Source organism: Pipistrellus hanaki (genome assembly GCF_964339955.1).
Source record: "Pipistrellus hanaki genome assembly, chromosome: 13".
In the NCBI taxonomy this organism is placed as follows: domain Eukaryota; kingdom Metazoa; phylum Chordata; class Mammalia; order Chiroptera; family Vespertilionidae; genus Pipistrellus; species Pipistrellus hanaki.
The window spans coordinates 39,490,856-39,511,738 of record NC_140515.1 but is presented as its reverse complement, the minus strand read 5'-3'; the positions used below and the strand labels follow the sequence as shown (position 1 = coordinate 39,511,738).

General features: G+C 34.4%; 1 protein-coding gene across 3 annotated transcripts in view; it reads left to right on the top strand.

Moving 5' to 3' along the window:
* Positions 1–20,883, top strand: part of TBC1D5 (TBC1 domain family member 5) — a 375,466-nt gene that overhangs the window by 176,541 nt on the left and 178,042 nt on the right. For all 3 annotated transcript variants that reach the window (XM_084903302.1, XM_084903300.1, XM_084903301.1), the window contains exon 5: positions 11,951–12,020. In XM_084903302.1, coding sequence (XP_084759428.1) covers positions 11,951–12,020 — 70 coding nt within the window. The remainder of the gene's footprint in view (positions 1–11,950; positions 12,021–20,883) is intronic.

Here is a 20,883-nt window from a genome sequence, read left to right as displayed (position 1 = left end):
CATGAAAATGACTTCAGGTTTTCTCACTGCATAAAATATAGTCAAACACTGCTGCAGTTAAGTATCTTACCCTTTGTTCTCCCTGCATGATCTATAATAATAATCTGCTTCATGCTGATATTTACTGCTATGTTGCTGACAATTACCTGAAAGAGAAGTTGAGGTACTTCACTGGGCTGGAAAAAGTTTAGCTAAATCAGAAAGCAGGTCTGATTACACAAATTTATATATGTAAAGCTCTCACTAGTGCCAATCGCATGTGTATGTTTTGATCTGTCATTGTCGATTGTGAATTTGGTTGACACTTATATTATAGAGAAAGAGTGAATAGTGATATTAAAATATTTCTTCTATTTTATTTCCTTTCAGTGTGCATGAATTCGTGCATTGGGCCACTAGTATAATATTTGATATATTCAGCTGGATTTTTAAAAATCCTATACATTTCTGCTGTTTGTTATAAACTTATAGGTTGATTTGGCAAGGAAAATTCCCTTTCCCCCCCCAATACACTGTGCCTTCATTCAGCTGTTACCTGTGAGCAGCAATTCTTACTTATTTATCCATGACTTTACATTGCCCTTCAACACATAAAACTATGAGTTATTGATAAAATGTGCTCTCAAGTATTATTATTTTTTATATTTTTATTTATGTCAGAGAGGATTTTTATTTATTAAGGGAGGAGGAGAGAGAGAGAAAGAGAGAAACATCAATGATGAGATAGAATCATTGATCGGCTGCCTCTTGCCTGCCCCACACTAGGGATCAAGCCTGCAACTTGGGCATGTGCCCCAACCAAATTGAACAGTGACCTCCTGGTTCATAGGTTGATACTCAACCATTGAGTCACACCGGCTGGGCTCAAGTATTATTTTTATAAGTTTGAATTGTCTATAATAATAGCATAATATGCTAATTAAACTAGACAGCTGAACAACCTTCCAGATATCCTTCTGGATGAAACTGCTGCTGCAGGGGTTGAGGTAGAGTCAGTTAGGGGCTATCAGGCAGGTATGAAAATTGGTTAGGGATGAAGAGGCAGGCGAGCAGTTAGGGGTGATCAGGTAGGCAACGTGGGTGGTTAGGCACGATCTGGCAGGCAGGTGAGTGGTTAGGGGTGATCAGACAGGCAGGTGAGCAGTTAGGGGAAATAAAGGCAGGCAAGCAGAGGTGTTAGGGGCAATGAGGCATGCAAGCAAGTGGTTAGAAGCCAGTGGTCCCGGGTTGCTAGAGGGATGTCTGCAGGATAGGGCCTAAACTGGAGGGTGGAACATCTCCTGAGGGATCCCAGATTGCTGAGCCCTCTCATTCCTCACCCTATGCACGAATTTCTATAAGCAAGTATTTTAAAGTTCTTATCTTACTCATATCTATATTCAAAGTGTTTTAAGTTGTTTGAATTAAACTATAATGTATATTTAAACCTAACAACAAATAAATGTAGGCTTGAAACATTTTTCCTGACCTGAGTACTCACCCTTATGGTTAGATATTGGGTCAGCTTGTCTTAGTGGGTAGATTGATATTACAGACGCTCTTTAACTTTGGCAGAAAACACATACTTTATTCTATAATTTACATATAACATATGGTTTAACACTAATGTAAAACAACTTTCAATGACTTCTTAGATTTTATTTTATTAAAAATATATATATTTTATTGATTTTTTAAGAGAGGAAGGAAGAAGGAAAGAGAGCTAGAAACATTGATGAGAGAGAAACATCGACCAGCTGCCTCTTGCATACCCTCCACCGGGGATGTGCCTGCAACCTATGTACATGCCCTTGACTGGAATCAAACCTGGGACCTTTCAGTCCGAAGACTGATGCTCTATCCACTGAGCCAAACTGGTTTCAGCAACTTCATGGATTTTAAAACAATAGCTAAAATAATTAAAATTATTTTAACAATTAAATTCTACCAATAAATAAATATATTCATACTGCTATTCACTTTAAGAATATCCTACATAGAATTGTCCAAGTGAGAAATACCTGATCGAAAGCATTTGCATTTGTTAAAAATTTTAGGAAATGTGTATGATCTTCTTTAGACTATTTCACATTTCACATCTTCTTTAGACTTTCACATTTCAGATCTTCTTTAGACTATCTTGGAATTAAGTATTCAGTTGTCAGTGCCCTCAATTTATCCTGTGATCCAGATCTTAACTGATCTCTTAACTTTCATCTTGCTACCCTCCAACTCACTCTTCACAAAGCAGCTAGAATGATCTTTCCAAACCTGAAGTCGATAATCTTTATCATCATTTTAAAACTGTATGGTGACTTCACATTGTACTTGTAAAGTCTAAATTTCTCCCTCTAAACCTAAATCCTGTGGCCCCTCTTTGTCCCAAGACCTTGTCTCATACTATTCTACTTCTAGCTTTCTAGCCACCGTGGCCTTTTGTCGTTTTCTAAGACCAAATTCTGCTGTAGGGCCTTTTCATGTTGTGCCCTTTGCTATAGACATTTAAATGGCTATCTTTTTTCTTGTTGCTGGAATTACAAATCCTATATTACTTCTCCTTTAGGTAGCATCGTCCCTCAATCACTGGATGTCACATTATTCTGCTGTATTTCTTTATAGTTATCTGAACTTATATATTCTATATTTATTTTCTTGTGTTTCTTTTCCTAACCCCTCCTGACCTTGATTTCATTCTGTTTTGTTTACTCTAGTATTTCCAGGTCCTAGAACAGTGCCTGGCACATAGTAGACTTTCAAATAATGTAAACAACCTACAAAAATGGTAAATTGTCATACTTAAGATGGTATGGTGATAGTATCATCAGTATAGCTATAGTATCATTTTTTACCTTTGAGTACCATTTTTTACCTTCTCCATTTCCCTTCCATCCACTCTCCTCCCTCATCCACCCTCAGATTGCTCAACCCTGAAGTTCGTTATGTTTTTATTGACTGATTGATTGATTGATTAGCCGTCACAAATAGGGTTGCTTATCCTGGTTCATCAATGGTAATTTATTTCTCTCAAATAGTTTCCATTTTATTTCTGATACCTAAAAGAGAGTTTTTCAATATCAACTATCTAAAGTTAAGTACTGGGGGTTAATGGGTGGCATTAATTTTATGAGGTCTTGTCCACTAGATGATAAACCAATCTTAAAAGATCTATCACTGAATGTAATAGTAAAAATGGGAAGTGTCCAAAGGAATCTATTTTGTAGAAAAAGTTATTTCCCTTTTTGTACATTGAAGAAAAAGAACAATTTATATAAATACTGTTACTATTTGAAAGATATGTAGAAAGTGAAATAGGGCTATAAAACCAAGATATATTTTTATTTCATTTAACAAATTTGTGTATTACTTTTGTTATATATATTTATTTAGGCCCTGAAGAGATGATTTCATGTCCTGTTAGAATTCCCTAAGTATCAATTAGATTCTCTTTCAAAAGCTATTATGTGTGTGGTAGGGTTGTGAGAGGGAGTTCACTGAAACTTTTCTAAGACTAGTAGCAAAACTAAATATGTCAAAGTTTACACCCTACCATTACATTTTTTTTTTTTTTTAGTAAGAAAACATATATAGCAAAGGGCAAATTATATAGGGTCTCCCAAAAATGTATATATACACTTTGAATAATTATAAGGCAGTGTTTATTAAAATACATTTCATTTTCAAAAGTGAGCTATCATCTGTTAAAGTGTATATACATTTTTAAAGACCCCCCCTCCCCCAATAGTCTGTGCATGCTAGTGGTCATATTAGGGAAGTTAACAGAGTTGGCACAGTTCATTACTACAGCTAAAAAATGAGGTCAAAGTTTCTGCCTCATTGATACTTTGTAGTAAATGATGGCATATGTGATACCCAGTAATTTTCTTATTCAGAGAAAAATACATTGCCTTCTACAAAAAGAAACTGTCTCTTTTAGCATAATAGAATCTTATTATTTTGGACTAGGAAAGACTCATGGTTTATCAGAATAATCTGGGAAGATTTTTAAAAGTGGGGAATCCTGAACCCCACCTATGATTATCTCATCTCTTCCTATCTCATCTCTTCCAATCTCTCTCTCTCTCTCTCTCTCTCTCTCTCTCTCTCTCTCTCTCTCTCCCCATCTTCTTCCTTCTCCTCATCTCTCACTTTTACATTTGTGCCCATGAGTGTACACACATACATATACCTGCTATCATTATGTTTATGAGCATAATCTGATATGTTCCTATTTTATAATCTGTAAATGGTAGGACTCTGAAATCAATGGACTGCCTAAAGAAATAACAATATGCCAGAAAATGACAATCATAATAATAGAAATATTTGCATTTACATATTGTTACGTGTTAACTTAAATTGGGTATTATACTTATGATTATATAGGCCTTAAAATTGGACCTTGGTTCCATTCAGTTGCATAATAATGAATTTTTTAAAGCTTGTTTTATACTTATGCATGTGATAGTTTATTACTAGATTGACTATCTACATTTTAGTTCGTTATCTACATTTTAGCAGTTCTGATAACAGTTATTTATACATATATTAAGCTCCATACATTGGACATCTTTATATTTCAAGACTGTAATATTATTTAAGTTTACTATTTTTCCTCCCAGAAGCTGTGGCTCAGTAGTTAAGCATTGACTTATGAACCAGGCACCTTTACAGTTCGATTCCCAAGCATGCTGGAGTTACAGGCTTGAACCCAAGTAGGGGGTATGCAGGAGGCAGCCAATCAGTGATTCTCTCTCATCATTTATGTTTTTTACTCTCTCTTTTTCCCTCTCTCTTCTTCTCTGAAATCAATAAAAATTTTCTATTTTTCCGCTCTCTTTGTTTACAGGGTGGGGCAAAAGTAGGTTTACACTTGTGAGTACACAAAAACATAAGTTTATTCTTGTATTATTTATTAATTACCGTATTTTCCTGCGTATAAGACAACCCACTAATTTTACAGTTAAAACATAGGTTTAGGCCTATATTCGCTGTATAAGACTACCCCCCACTTCCGAGGCAACACCAGTTTCTTTTTTTAATAGACCGTGTCTCTGACTCTGGCCAATCTGAGCAGGCTTTTTTTCGTTTCAAAAGTGGTCTTATACACCGGAAAATACGGTATTATATTATTTTCCATATGGGCAACTATTAACCTACTTTTGCCCCACCCTGTATATTATATTCACTATTTGGTATAATCACGATCAGGAATAATATTAAAAGGATACCACAGATTTTTCATGCCATCCTTCTATAATTCACGAAAGATACTTCTTGATAATTAAAAAAAAAAAAAAAGGATTAGAAATGTTTTTACTTGCTAAGAGAATAAAGTTGCAGTTTTCAACTTAAATTATGAATAACTTATTCTCTGCTAGAGGCCTGATGCACAAAAATTCATGCAAGAGTAGGCCTTCCTTCCCCCGCTGCAGGCAACAGATTCCTTGCAGCACCCAGGACCTGGGCTGCTTCCCTCCAGCTGCCGCTGCCAGGCACCCGGGACCCAAGTGGCTTCACTTGGGCTTCAGCTTTGTCTGGAAGGACATTGGGAATGACACCCAGAAGGACGTTTGGTCTAATGGTCTAATTAGCATATTACCCCTTTATTATTATAGATAAGCAGAATTAATAGCCTCTCTCTTTATTCTTTCATTGGTTCCAGTATCTTAAATACATTGACTAAAGTGTTCATGAAAATGATAGGTAGCACTTATTGAGAACTTATTGTGTTATAATCTATACTTACCACTTTACCTGTACTTACCGCATTTAATTCTTATAACCACACTTTCTGGTAAAATTTTTCTTCTCCGTTTTACTGATGAGGAAACTTAGATATTGAGCAGTTAAGTAACAGAACTGCCCTTTTCTCTCTCTTACTTTTCAGGCTCTCATAATGCATATGTTGATGTGCTTGATGTTGTCACACAGGTTTCACCGGCTCTGTTCACTTTGCTTCATCCTTTTTTACTTCTTTCCTCAGGCTTGATCATTTCAATTGCCCGCTTTTTAAATCTGCTGTTTCTGTCTTCTACCTATTCACAGGTGTTTTTGAGCTCCTCTAATGAATTTTTATTTCAGTTATTGTATTTTTCAGCTCCAGAAATAGTTTCTTTTCATTATTTCTGTATTTTTCTTTTCTTTTTTTGTTCATTTGTTTACCTGATTTCCTTTCCTAATTTATCTATAATTTTGATTAGTTTTGTTTTATTTTTTGAGCATCATTAAGAAAATTGTTTTCAAATCCTTGTTTAGCAAATCTAATTTCTAGATTCCTCAGGGATATTTTGTCCCTTTGTTTTTGTTCCTTTGATGAGTCATGTTTCCTGTTTCTTTGTATCCTTTGTGATTTTTGTGTGACAACTGGATATTTGAATATTATAATTTAGTAACTCTGGATATCAGATTCCTCCATTCCCCAGGGTTTGCTATTTTTTTTTTTTTTTTTTGGATTAAAACTGTTTTAGAATGTGTCCAGTGACTTTCTCAAAGTATTTTTGCAAATACTTAGACCTTGACATATGTAGTCACTGCAGTGTTTATTTCATAGTTTGTATTGTGCTAGAGTTTTGACAGAGACTTCCTTGAATGCTAGTACTTAAAACAACAAAAACAAAACAAAAAATAAACATTTCTTTGTCTTTGCAGATTGGCTTTGTGCTATGACAATCGTTAGTTTGTTATTCAGGCTTGTACTCATTTGAGTGATCAACTTAACTTGGAAGCTTACGGTCTCAGTTTTTTTCCTGATCATGGAGCTTGTCTTAGGCATGCATGTACAATGGTATTCCACTTTCCCTTGTATATATTAGCCTTTTTTTAAAACATTTTTTAAAAGGTATATTTTTTTGATTTTTCACAGAGAGGAAGGGAGAGGGACAGAGAGTTAGATACATCAATGAGAGAAACATCAACCAACCGCCTCCTGAACAATCCCCACCGGGGATGCACCCGCAACCAATGTACATGCCCCTGACAGGAATCGAACCTGGGACCTTTCAGTCTGCAGACCTATGCTCTATCCACTGAGCCAAACCGGTTTTGGCTATATTGGTCCTTTTGAATGTCCTAATTTCCCAAAGAAACTTTCATAAGCTTTTGCTCCCAGGCCTTATGTGGTCTGTTTTATGAGTCTTTGTAATCTTTGCCCCAGTCTTCTGCATTTGTTGGTTTTCAGTTTGTTTGGCTTACAGTGTTTTGACAAGCAATGCCCACCACCTTATTTTTATTTTATTTTTTAATTAGATGCAAAAGAGATGAGTATCTTAAGTCCTTCAAAATAGAACAGATTTGCACAATTTTTTGCAAATATGATTTGTTCTGCCACCCCTCGATCCTCCGGGTACTAGGTTCTTATGCTGGGAACTGGTTTTTCACTTCAGAACTGCTACTGGCTAGGGCAAGAGCAAGTAAAATTGCCACAAAGCTTTCAATCTGCTTTTCTTGATTCATTGTTCATTTGTGTGTGTTTTTTTTTTGTTTGTTTGTTTTTTATAAATCTTTCACTATTTTCCAGAGTTGTTCCAAAGTTGTTTTTTAGTGCTTGTTTTCAATGTTTCTGAGGGAGGATAATTTGGAGTTGTATATCCCACCACTCTGTTGATGTAACTGCTTTCTTTTTTAAAAAGAATTCTATTAATGATTTAATAGGAATAACAAAAATTTTCTTAAGTTAAAATTGCCCACTCGAAATTTACTTATTTAAAATAGTTTCTATGCATTTCTGTTTTATATTTGAGTTTTTGTTATCTAAAAAATAATTTGGAAATACTACATAGAGAGTTAAATAAGACCATTAAATCATTACAGTGTAGATAAATTGACAATAATACAGAAAATGAAAAATTATTAAATACATAGATTTTCTGTATTTACTTGAGTGCTGGTTCTTAGATCTAATGAATGGTCCTGGATTTTAGCATAAATAATTAGCATAGAGAAACTGTTGTTTAACTGATTCCTGAAATGAATCAGTGAGGCTACTGTCTTCATGCTTTGCCTTGGCGATGTGTCAACATATGAATATACTTAATTCATAGATTTTTAGAAAATCATTACTTAAAATGGGGGTGTAAATGTAACAAACTTTTCAGTAGGAATACCAGTTCATTTAAAAGACATGAAAGGTCTTACAGGTCTTTATACTAACATTTATACCATCTTTTCCTATCACAATTGAAATGTGGTACCCATAGCTTTATTTTCAGTATGAACCAGATATTTCCCCCTTCTTTCTATTAAATATTCATCCCATATACTTGGTGACATTTCTCTTACAATTGAGAAATAAACCCTTTTTATTATGTAATATTCATCAGAATTCATAACTAGTGTGATGTGATACCTAAAATTTGATGTCTTTTAGATGTAGAAAGACACGATTGAGTTCATGTGCTCATTCACAGCAATATGCTGGTTCTTTTTAACCTAACCTAACCTAACTTAAAATCTCTGGTTCTCTTTTCATAAAGCAGATATTTGTGCATAAAAAACACCATAAAATCCTTATAAACTTTCATTTAGTGTGATCTCAACAGTACACAGATAGATGCTATCTATATATGCCCTTCACTAAACATGACTGCAGTAAGTGCTAAAATTAAGAAAGAAATTAGATTTTCATGTTTTGAAATATGTCACCACTATATGTATTTTTGGCTTAATAACTTAGATACAGATATATTAGAAATTACTAGTGAAAAAACTATGCTCTCTGTGTCCTTATATGAAACAAGCATTCTAATTGTGAATATTATGAACTCATTGTACAAACTTACCACTAACAAGAAATAAATGTGTTATATAAATTTCAAACTGTAATGCTCCCAAGTAATTAATGAACTGTCTCTATAAATATATAATGTTGAATAATGTTATATTACTTATATAGTAACACAATATTTATGTTACATATTATATATGATTTATACATTTAGAAAAATTTACTGTTAATAAATCCAGATTATTTTATTGATTAGTTTATGTTAAATATTGAAATACCTTTAAAATCACAATTGTGCTTTAAAAATTTACTTTATTGTTAAATTTATTTTTAAGTGAAAGGAAGCCTCTTATCTCAACATTTAACTATTTGTGTTCTTTGATCATTTACTAGTAAAGTTATTTGTGTAATATTACTTTAATAATGTATTTGTGTGTGTGTGTGTGTGTGTGTGTGTGTGAGAGAGAGAGGGAGAGAGAGAAAGAGAGAGAGAGAGAGAGAGAGAGAAAGAGAATGTTCTAAAAACAACCTACGCATCCTTATAAACAGTACTGCTGCGACCTGTAACTTAGTTCTAGAATCAAGAACAACTAAAAACATTATATTAAACTCTCTTGCACCCTCTGTTGTTATTTTTAGGGAACACTACACATACCTTCCTATGATTATTAGCATTAGACTTATTAAAATCCCTGACAAAATTAATACTTAGTTTATTATATTTACTTCAAAATTAGGTTGATAGTAAAGTAATATTTGTTTTCAATTTTTGTTTGTTATTTCTTGTGTTATAGATATGTTTTTCTTGTAAAGCAGGTTAAACATGAAAGATGCGCCTTTCTGTGTGTCTGATCTTTCCTGCTAACCCCTCCAAACGTTTCAAACAAATGAAAGTCTCCATAGGATATAGCACACTCCATATACAATTTTCCAGAATTACAAATTCTGTCTGTGTTTTTGTAAACCTTTCAGTTGTCAGACAATATCCTTCCAAAATAAGAGTCTGGAATTGTCCATACTAAAATTAAGAATTTATAACTGTCAGGAACAGATGTTTTCATAAACATTTGCTATAATTAATTTCAACTAGAGGATTGAAGGAACAAAGTAGTTTTTCCTGCTTCAAAACTTGATTGCCTTTTTCTCGTATAGCAAACTCTGAAATCTTTTCTCAAATATTGTTTAGAGAAACAATTGTACTCCTTATTTAGTATGTTTTTGAGAAAGAAACCTGCCTTTTCCTCTTATTACCATGCTTTGACATTACATATAATATATATTAATTTCAAAACAGGTATAAAATAGAGAACACTTTTGTAATGTGTTATGACAAAACCTAGGTGTGTGTTTTTTAAAAGCCTGTAAGTCTTAACTATTTGAAGGATTTTATATTTGATCTGTAAATATCAGCAAAAGGCAAGAAATGTTCCATTGGTGAGAGTTTACATATTTAAGTAATCATTATCTTTAATTTTAAAGAGAAAGAAGGCTCATATATTTCAATATATGATGTACTTATTCTATGCTGATTATAGAGTGTTTCACAGGAAATGTCTGCAAGCTGTTAAATAACATGTGTTATAGGAAATTTTCATTTAGCAAGACAGAGACTAATTTTCCTTAACATTTTTTATTTATTGTAAAACTATTGATTTTTTAAAGAAAGTGAAGTATATTGAGTGAGTCAATTTATGGTACCCATATTTTCAAAGATTTAACAAAGTATACCCAGCTAGAATGATCTTAACTGTTCTTTGATTTATTTTCTTTTTAAATAATTATCAAAATTTTTGAGCCCTATGATCCATTTTAGGAGTTTTGTTTAATCAAAGAAATCTGAAAGTACATTTTGAAAATATAGAGTTAAAAGAAGAGTAAGTGGGCTCTGTCCAGTTCTCATTTTCCTAAAACTTGGGTGCAGCTGCAAAGATTGTGAAGAGAACCAGCATTCTTGACTAACCTGTCAACTCTAAAATGTGCAAATAAAAATAGGTAGCTGTCATTAAAATTACATTTCAGCTTTCAATAACCATTTAATGAGTACCATAATTATATAAGTATGGTACCTTAAGTACTATTCTCAATAATTAAAAATAATCTCATCTTTAAAGTGAAAGCTCTGTAATTGCTATTTGACTTAACCAGGACCACTGTGATGATCTCTAGTGGCACCTTAGGTTGTTCAAAGTGGATTAAAATTATAAATTAAAATTGGGTGTATCAGTAAATTATTAAGCTTTAAATATCATAAAATGAATATAACCTGATGTTTGAAAGTTACATTACAGGAATTAGGAGTATAAAATGTAATCAGATTCTAGTCTTCTTAATTTGTTTTTAAAAATAAATGTTTTCTAAAAATGAATGTTTTATAGTAATATAGTGTGGTTTCATAAAACTATACTTTGCAGTATGTATTTAAAACTTTAAACTATTAAAATTGTCAATAAGAATATGTATATTATAGCATTGGTGAGCATTTTTAAACACCTTTAGCAAATTTATTGTTATTCTATAATTTTAAACTCATAGGTATGAATTTGTTCTAAATCTAGTTTATGAGTATGCCAGTTTCTTGAGTGAAAATGTGTTTTCCCCCCTAAATGGTTGATATTACCACGTGAGACAGAAATACTTTTCGATGTTATTTTTTTCCTTATTTAAACTGCTGAACTTTTGCCCACAGTTAAAACCTAAAGCTTTGGGAAGAATATTAAGATGTATTTAAAGCTCACTAGAATACATTATTATTCACCACCTCCCAATTCTGCTTTCTGTTTTACTTCTGTGTTTACAAAATTTTTATATAGGGTGAACTGGAGGCTGGAAACATTCCAGTTTTGTTCTCTTTTGACTGTGTCCAGTGGTCAGGGAGGGTGACTTGGTCACAAACAAAAAGTTGCCCTTTGTTTATAAACATTAGTGTATGATTAAGTGGTTTTTAAATATTGGCTTGCCTGTGATGCATAAAAAGAAAATATCTGTACTGTACTTCATTTATTCCTGTTATCAGTCACTTTGGCAATATTCCTATTCAAGTTAGAAACAGTGGTGTTGGTTATTTCTTAGCATCAATATAAATATTTGGCCTAATGGGCTCTGATTATAAAATACATTTGGGGGATGGATAAGGGGATATCTGCCTTTTGATCCAACATACTGTATAGGACTCTCACATAGTAGCTTTTCAACTGAAATATTCAGTTTTCTAATATCCATTATTTCAGTGTTTTTAAATTTTTTTTCCAGGCAACTCAAATAAAAATGGAAGAAGAACAAGTTCTACTTTAGATTCTGATGGGACTTTTAATTCCTATAGGTAGGTGATGAATACATAGATACGTAATATTACAAGATAATGTACAAAATACCTAATCTTATGGAACTCTCACCTTAGTGTAGTAAGAAACTGCTACCTTTACTTTAAAACTATGACAAATGTAAAGACTATTAAGATATGTGATTGTTATGCAGATTTATTGAGCAACGGAAATGCAGCAATCTCAGTTCTTGAATGAATGATCTTATTGTAGATATCTGTTGTTAACCTATGTTAGGATAATTGAAATGAATATATGTATAGTATTAAGCTTCATTATAATCCTTTTTTCCCCCAGTATATCTGCGATAGTACTAAAGGCTTTTGTTTGTTTGTTTGTTGAAGTTTCCTACTAAAATGAAGAGTACTGTTTATAAGCAATATAAAATGTATAGAGTATGAAATGTACTCTGTGGTTATAATAAGTGCTGTTTGTTAATATACTGTTTGGCTCGTCAGCAGACAGGGTAGTTATGGTCTCAATTAGTGAATTTTTTAAAAGGATACACTAGTTAAGAAAATAATGTATTTTATCTAGTCTTTTGTTAATACATATTCTCCTTTTAACTTGACTTTGCTGGAGTATATGGAATTTGTACCTTTATAACAGAGAAACCTAGAAAGAAGAAAGAGTAAAGCATTTTCAGCAATATTGGAAAATTTATATAGTGACCCAAAAAGATATAAGAACTAGGTTTTTACTTTTTGGGGAAAGAGTGCAGATTCAATAATGACACATTTTGGAATTATAGATAGCAAAGCAGATTGTTGAATAAATAATTGGAGTACACTGTCCTTATGGTTAATTGGTTCTGATACTTGTGTAATGACACTATAAAGTATATGCAAGAACCATTGTACACTTGGAAACTCATTTGAATGTTAAGCTGTCATTCTTTTTATATAATAAATATGGAAGTTATGCTTAGAATCTGTATATTTTTATTTGCATACATACTCTATATCCCTAATTGGAACTGTTTTATTTGTTTCCTCAGATCCCAGGCAAGCTTTTAACATCTAGAGTAGGGACTTGTATACAGGAAGCACTTAAAAAGAATGTAGTAAATGTGAAAGATTTTACAATTGGTTTATGGATTCCAAAAAAACGAGCTGATAATTGAAACACTTGACATCTTTATTTTGTACCAGTTGGGGTCTGTATAGATAACCAGTTGCTCTAATGTCATGGATGCTACAAAATGCTGGTGTTCCCACAGTGTTCTAAAAGGTATTATCACAGCAGTCAAGCTCATATGTTGTTGTTATATTTTCACTGTATCTGTCCTAGCTCATAAATGTTCGAATTCTCCAAATCCTTCTTTTAGTGCTGAAGTGTAATATAAACTTGGAATTTGACATATTAAATAATAGGTAGAATCCTCTATCTGAACATGTTGTAGCTGATCACTCCAAATGAAAAGGAGAATATAAATGATAATTAAGTAAAGATTCATGAGTTGGCATGTAACTGAGGAATGTTAATATGATAATTCATGTGAAATCTATGGTGGTGATAGTAGATATAAATACAATAAAAAATAACCAAGACAAAATGGAAGTAAAGATGTATTTCAAAGGAAGGAAAATCTGTATGTATATAATTTTTGTTGGTGAAATATATTTTACATTACATTTATAGTTGAACTAATTATTGTAAATAATGGACATAGTGTAAAATTAAGAGATATGTGTTAATATGAATGAACAGTATTTATAATTTATTTTCTTCTTGAATGATTTGAAGATTAAAGAATCTTAGTTTTGTCCTATATGATAAAGATGTAATATGCAAATTAACCCTCATGCCCTCACAAGATGGCTGGTTATGACCAGACTGGAAGGGGGGTTACTGAGGGATGACCAAATGACTGAACAAGAAGGCTGGGTGAGGCAACCAGACCAACAGGGGGGTTAGTGAGGGACAACCAAATGACTGAACAAGCAGCCTTGTGGGGCGACCAGGCCCAGAAGGGAGGGGGGCAGTTAGAGGTGACCAGGCAAGCAGGGGGGTGCAGTTGGGGGAAACCAGGCTGGCTGGGGGGAGGGGGGAGCAGTTGGGGATAATTAAGTTGTCAGTGAGGCAGTGAGGGGCAACTAGGCCAGTTGGGGGACAGTTGGGGACAACAGGCCGGCAGGGGAGGCAAGTTGGAGCAACCAGGCTGGCAGTGGAGGTAGTAAGGGGTGACCAGGCTGGCATGGCGGCAGTTAGGGTTGACCAGGCAGGCAGGCAGGCGAGCGATTATGAGCCAACAGTCCAGGACTGTGAGAGGGAATTGGTCCTAAACTAGCAGTTGGACATTCCCCAAGGGTTCCCAGATTGGAGAGGATGCAGGCTGGCTGAGGAGACCCCCTCCCCATGCATAAATTTCATGCATTGGGCCTCTAGTTGAATGATAATTGTATTTTGAAAATGAACTTCTAATGCAACTTTGCACAATAAATACTATGTTGTTAACTAATATATTTTTAATCAATGCCTGTCAGTGTTATAATGTTAAGATATTAATTTATTATTGTAATTAAAAAGACAAGATAAAAAGCTCAGGTGGTACAATATATAAAAACAAGCTTTTAATAGTTTGCAGGCCAGTACTGTTATTAAATAGTATTACAGTATTTAAGGTGTGAAATGAATATTTTTCTATTCACTAGGCAATAGTTCTTACAATATAATGAGCTTACTTGTGAATTTGACACTTGGGTTAAATGCAGAATTCATAGAAGCACAGCTCTGGGGTATATTTTCATATTAAGTCTAACTGATAAAACCAAGGAATTTTGCAAAATCACACTACAATAGCTACAGAATTGTCAGTAAAATTTACTTTTGAAAATGAAAATGATTTTTTTCCTGCCATCATAGCTCTTTTAAACTAACTAGAAATAGGTCATTGGAAAAATGTTAATATTCCACCATCCTCAAACGTCTTAACAATTCTACCTTTGTGTATTACTTAAAATGCCTCAGAAATCCTGACCTTCCTTCACAGCTAGGTAGTTCTGGCTGTCAGCCTGGTATGAACACACTCAAGCTGCATATACTTGTGCCCAGGATAATGATCAGCCTTAGTTTGTCATCTGTTAAATGGATTCTGCCTTCTCACAGCTGTTTTAAAAGACTGAGATAAAATGTATAAGATAAAGCCTTTGGAAAATCTAAAGGCAGAGCATGGCATCATTATTATGCTTTTATGCTTTACCTCATGTAAATTGTCTTAGTCCTCATTTAAACCTTCAACACATGGACCCTTTTATTGCATATGCTGAGGTTTTATTAACTTTTGAATTGGTTACCTAAATCTATATTTTTTTATTTTTGTTATTTTGGTCCTAAATTTTCAGATTCAAGAGGACACAGTCTCCATTTTCTTATTGTTGTTGTTTTTTAAAAATATATTTTTATTGATTTTTAGAGAGAGAGGAAGAAAGAGGGAGAGAGAGAAACATCAATTAGCTGCCTCCTCCATGTCCCTTACTGGGGACTGAGTCTAGAAACCTGATCATGTGCTCTGACTGGAAATCAAACTGGTCACCTCTTGGTGCATGGGGTGATGTTCAAGTCACATTGGCCAGAGCTGTCGTTTTGTTTTTGTTAGTAATACCTAAACACTGTGAGTTGGTTCAAATCCTGACTCCAAATACTTTGGAGACTTTGAACAAATTTTAGCCTCACTTTCCTCATCTTTAAAATGGGAATAATAAGCACCATTATGAGGAGTCAGTGGGATAATGTCACGTGGTAAATGCTAAATTTCAAAATATTAGCTGGTTTTAGCTTGACATCATTTTGGTAACAGAGAAATTTTTTATAGTGCTCTCATATAAAAATAGCAAAAGGAAAACTTAAAAAGATTTACCTTTCAGGAAAATAACTTTTGTCTGTTAGCAGAAAGAAAGCTAAGAACAAGCTTACTCTGAGGCTTGAAACTCTAGATCTCTGATACAGGATTGCCTTTATATAGCAAAATTGTACACCTAGTAAAGATGAAAGGAACATAGTGTAAGTTCAGAGATGGATTTTTTGGAATTTGATAAAAAATTTTGAAGTTTAAAATTGATGGGCCCTAATCTATAGCTTTGTGCCCAAATGTTCATAGATTTGTTTTTCATAAGCTAGGAGTTTTACTTGGTGTTTGTATCTTTTGTGGTTTTCCTTCATTGATTCAAGATAGAGTACAGCTGCATTTAACTCCTAAGGCACCAGTATCATTGTTATAGGACTGATGCCTGGGTAATAGACTAGATCTTGTATTGGAAGTTTTTGTTAAAATTTGATTGCATATGTCCTAAGTAATTTGCAGATAGCTGATTAAAATGGAAAATCAGTAAGAATTGAGAAAATATTATTGCTTTATGCATTAGATTTTGTAATTTTGGGAGGAGACCAGTTTTAATTTTTCTATCAGATGATATGAGCTTTCCATATTTCTTATATAACCATTAAAACTGAGAGACCCCTTTGCTGGGTATGAAAGAAAAGTAGTTCACTGATTAACAGTTTGCAATAGATGTTTTACTAAGTGACTGTGTAGCACAAGGCCACATGGTAGAAGGATTATTCTCTCACTACCACCCTGCCCCCTTTTCCCAAGGGCAGTTGACCTTCTCTTCTGCAAAGAGGCAAGCCCCTTGCTAGCATATATAACTACAGACTATTACATTAATCTGTTCAGCTGTAGTACCAGCTGCTTGCATGTTTTTAATTATCATATTAGGTTGTATAACAGTGATCAATGAGATAAACTGAAGGTGAAAATTTAAAATTTTTCTATTTTTATGTTATGTTCTAAATATCTTTATTGATCAAGTTATAACTTTCTACGAAAGTTCATGGGAAATCTGTATGGTTTTTGAGGCATTGTAATGCTTTTTAAAAGTATGTCATAATTCTAATATAGAAAATAACTTCATTTTTGTCTTATTAGATGGTATTTATATAGCCACAAATATTTGTTAAAATTCATTAGCTTAATTGTCAGTTTGTTAGAGAAAACTCAGTCCAATTATTGGTATTTTCTGGGAAATTCAAAATAATGCTTCATTTTCAGACATTGTCTTGGCATTCTATAAGTAGCATAGGTTAGACCATAAACCATTGTTGATTATTTTAAAATAAATTTGTATATTTAATTCTTATTTTCTAAAGGCTGTATACACACTAGTAAATCATCTAGCCTACCCTAATAATTTTCAAATTTTAATTTCACATGGTGCCATTTCTGAGTATATTTTCCCACGCTGTGCTATTAGGAAAAATGTACTATCTTTTGGATTTTTACAGTTGGAAAATTTTCCAACAATACTTTGTAAATGCAATGTTGATTCCATGAGACATAGTTTAAAATAATAACTAATGGTTGTTCAGTTATGTCAGAGCCAATAAACAAAGGCTGGGATAATTTAGTTAAAAACCCTGGTATTGAATTAAAAAACAATGGTATTTGAATACAAAAGGATTTCATATGTGTTTCTTTTGAATTAATAAATCCTACAACTGGGATAGTAAGATGACTTGAGATTTGAAAAATGTATAAACACCTTAAAAACATAAACAATACATTATTTATGTCCTTAATTTAAGTAATATTCATACTTTTTGGATTCTAACCTTTCTCTCTAAAGAAATATGATATTTCATATTTCAAAAGAACTTTTGTTGAAGAAATAAAGGGAATTTTTCCCCTTTCTTAACTTTGTCTAAAGTGGTGGGGATGTAATTTTTAATAGTGAGCGGAGCTTCCAGAGTTGCCTCCCTTTCTCAATAGAGTATGTTCCATATCCCACAGAGTCAAAGCTGTTTAAGTGGGTAAAACGTTTTTAAAAATTTACTTGGGTTATTTTTCATAATCTAATAGTTAAGTCTCTTACTCAATAAGGAAAAATATGTTAATTTGAACTCATTTTAGTCATTGAGTAAGTTTTAAAAATTAGTCTTCATGTTGTATCATGATGATTTTTATGTATCATCTTTACATGTAATAAGTGATTTGGGAGGAAGTGGGAAACATCCTTGCATCACTTACATTTATTTTTGCTTTTTATTTATTTTTTTATTATTATTTATGTATTTTATTTTTTTTTCGGGGCCTCATAGCTTAGTAAGTAGATGAGAAAGGAGGGCCTGAACTTAAGATTTTTTTCCTGGCCAAAACCAGTTTGGCTCAATGGATAGAGCGTCGGCTTGGGGACTGAAGAGACCCGGATTCGATTCCTGTCAAGGGCATGTACCTTGGTTGCAGGCACATCCCCAGTAGGGGGTGTGCAAGAGGCAGCTGATCGATGACTCTCTCTCATCAATGTTTCTAACTCTCTCTCTCCCTTCCTCTCTGTACAAAATCAATAAAATATATTTTTTTAAATAGATTTCTTTTCTGATTTTTAGAGCATTGCTTTTCTCATGTTAATGTGCTGCCTTTATTAGCTTGAGAATCTATATAATTATATGACACAAACTCTTTCAAGTTCTTAAGAATAAATACATTTAGGGAAACAATTTGGAAAAAGCACACAGATATAAGGCTTCACCAGTACTGACCACCACTTACTGACTTCACCATTTATTGCCTGTGGGACCTTAAGCAAGGTAATTAACTTCTCTGATACCTAGCAACCTCATTGGTAAAGTAGTAATGTTAACAGTTCCTGTATCACAGAGCAGCAGTTTTCAACCTTTTTCATCTCATGGCACAATAAACTAATTACTGAAATTCTGCGACACACCAAAAATATTTTTTTGCTGATCTGACAAAAAAAGGAGGTATAATTTTGATCACTCACATCAGACAGCTATTGTTATGTTAGCTGTTGTCAATTTTTGTCTGACAGTCTAAGGGAAGAGAGGTCCTTGCCTCTGACTATTCAGGTATTGCATGTTTAAAAAATTCTTGTGGCAAATTGGTGTGCCTCTTGCCAGACACCAGGGTACCACAGCACAGCGGTTAAAAATCCCTGCCATAGAATTATAGGGCACATACCTAGAAATGTGTAGAACACCAGGCCCAGTCACTTAATACATAAAAAGTAACAAATACTAGTTTCATCACTTTTCCTTTCTTTCTGTCTTTTCTAAAATTTTAATTTTAATCAACTTTTCAACAGAGTTGTCTTTTGTCTCAGAAAAGTATTTTTGTTTGTTTGTTTGTTTTTAGAAAAGTATTGTTAAAATTCTGTTCAGTTCTAAAGTGGCAGTAAATGATAATTAAAAATAAAATCTACACTTAACTATAAAAAATCAGATATACAGATAGCTACAGTAATCTACAGGTTAGATAAGAGGAATTTTTATAAAATCCACTAGAGGCTCGGTGTACAAAATTCTTGTACGGGGGCGGTGGAGTGTCCCTCAGCCTAGCCTGCACCTTCTGGCAATCCAGGACCCCTCAGGTAGGGTCCCTAGGTCCGTCTGGCAATCAGGGCCTATTCGGGCTTTCCTTCTTCCTGCTGCTGTCTGCTGGCTCCGCCCTCGCCTCTGCGACTGCTTGCCATCTGGGCAGCGCTGCCCCCCTTTTCACCACCGGTAGCCTCTCTATGTGGGCGACAGGTGTGGGTGAGATTGCTTGACTGGCCTGGGCCTCCCTCAGCTGGGCGATTGCTAGTCAGCCCCTCACATCCGCCACAGCTTTGCTGGCCAGTGGCTTGGTCCTCCCCCTCTGTGGGGCATCAATCGTGGGTCCCACAGATGGATTGCCCTGCAGAGGGAGGCCCCACCCACCCGCCTCAGTGCCACCAGCTGGGTGGCCTGGGCCTACCTCTGTGGCTGCTGACTGGGTGGCCTAGGCCTGCCTCTGTGGGGTGATCAATGGCTCCTAGAGGGAGGCCCTGCCCACGCCTCAGTGCCAGTGGCCAAGTACCTCTTGGGGTAATTGATCACGAGGCTCCATGATCAATCACCCAGGAGAAGGAGGCCCTGCCCACCCGTCCAGGGTTGTGCAATGATCGCTACGCAGAGGGTGGCCTGGGCCTCCCTCTTTGGGGCAATCCCAGGACCCTCCTCCCCCCTCAGTCTATTGCCCTACTAGCTGGTGGCCAGGGCTTCCCTCTGCAGGGCGATCCTGGGGTGATGGTGGGGTCCCCCAACCAATTGCATTGCACCCGCCTTGGCTGGCCTGGCGTCAGGGCATGTCATAACGTGGTCCTCTGGATGGTCATGGTCATTCTGCTGTTCAGTCATTCAGTCGATTTGCATATTACTTTTATTATTATAGATACTGTCATTTAGCCTGACAATCTCATTATTTCTTTTTTCTTATTTCCATATTTGCTCAAGTAGCACCACAACCTTTATAGTTAAATTATAATTTCAAAGAACACAAAACGTGTAACCTTAACATTATCAAGAAACCAAAATCAGGATATTACCTTTTATTTTTATCTCCATAAGGCAGCCGCATTTGAGAGAAGACATGAAAATCGCATTTGAGTGATGAATATATCTTCTTGAAGTAACTTCATTATTTTTTATGATAGTGGAATTCATCAATATCTATGCATCTGTATAATATTCAATCTGCCTGAACTAATTATTGATCACTTAAGGCTCTGGAAATATGTCACCTTTTATTTAAATAATTAACTGGTTTGTTTTCATGAACAGTGATGCATTGAATAATGACGTTTCAGTAAATGGCAAGCTACATATAGATAATAATAGAGATAAAAAATTTCTATTGCCTTGTGACACTTCAGCCATCATAGTATAAGCATTACTCACGTGTTTGTGGTGATGCTATTGTCAACAAACCTACTGAGCTGCCAGTTGTATAAAAGTATAACACATATAGTTATGTACACAACATAATATCTGATAATGATCATAAGTGACTGTGTTATTGGTTTATGCATTAACTCTGCTATGCTTTTT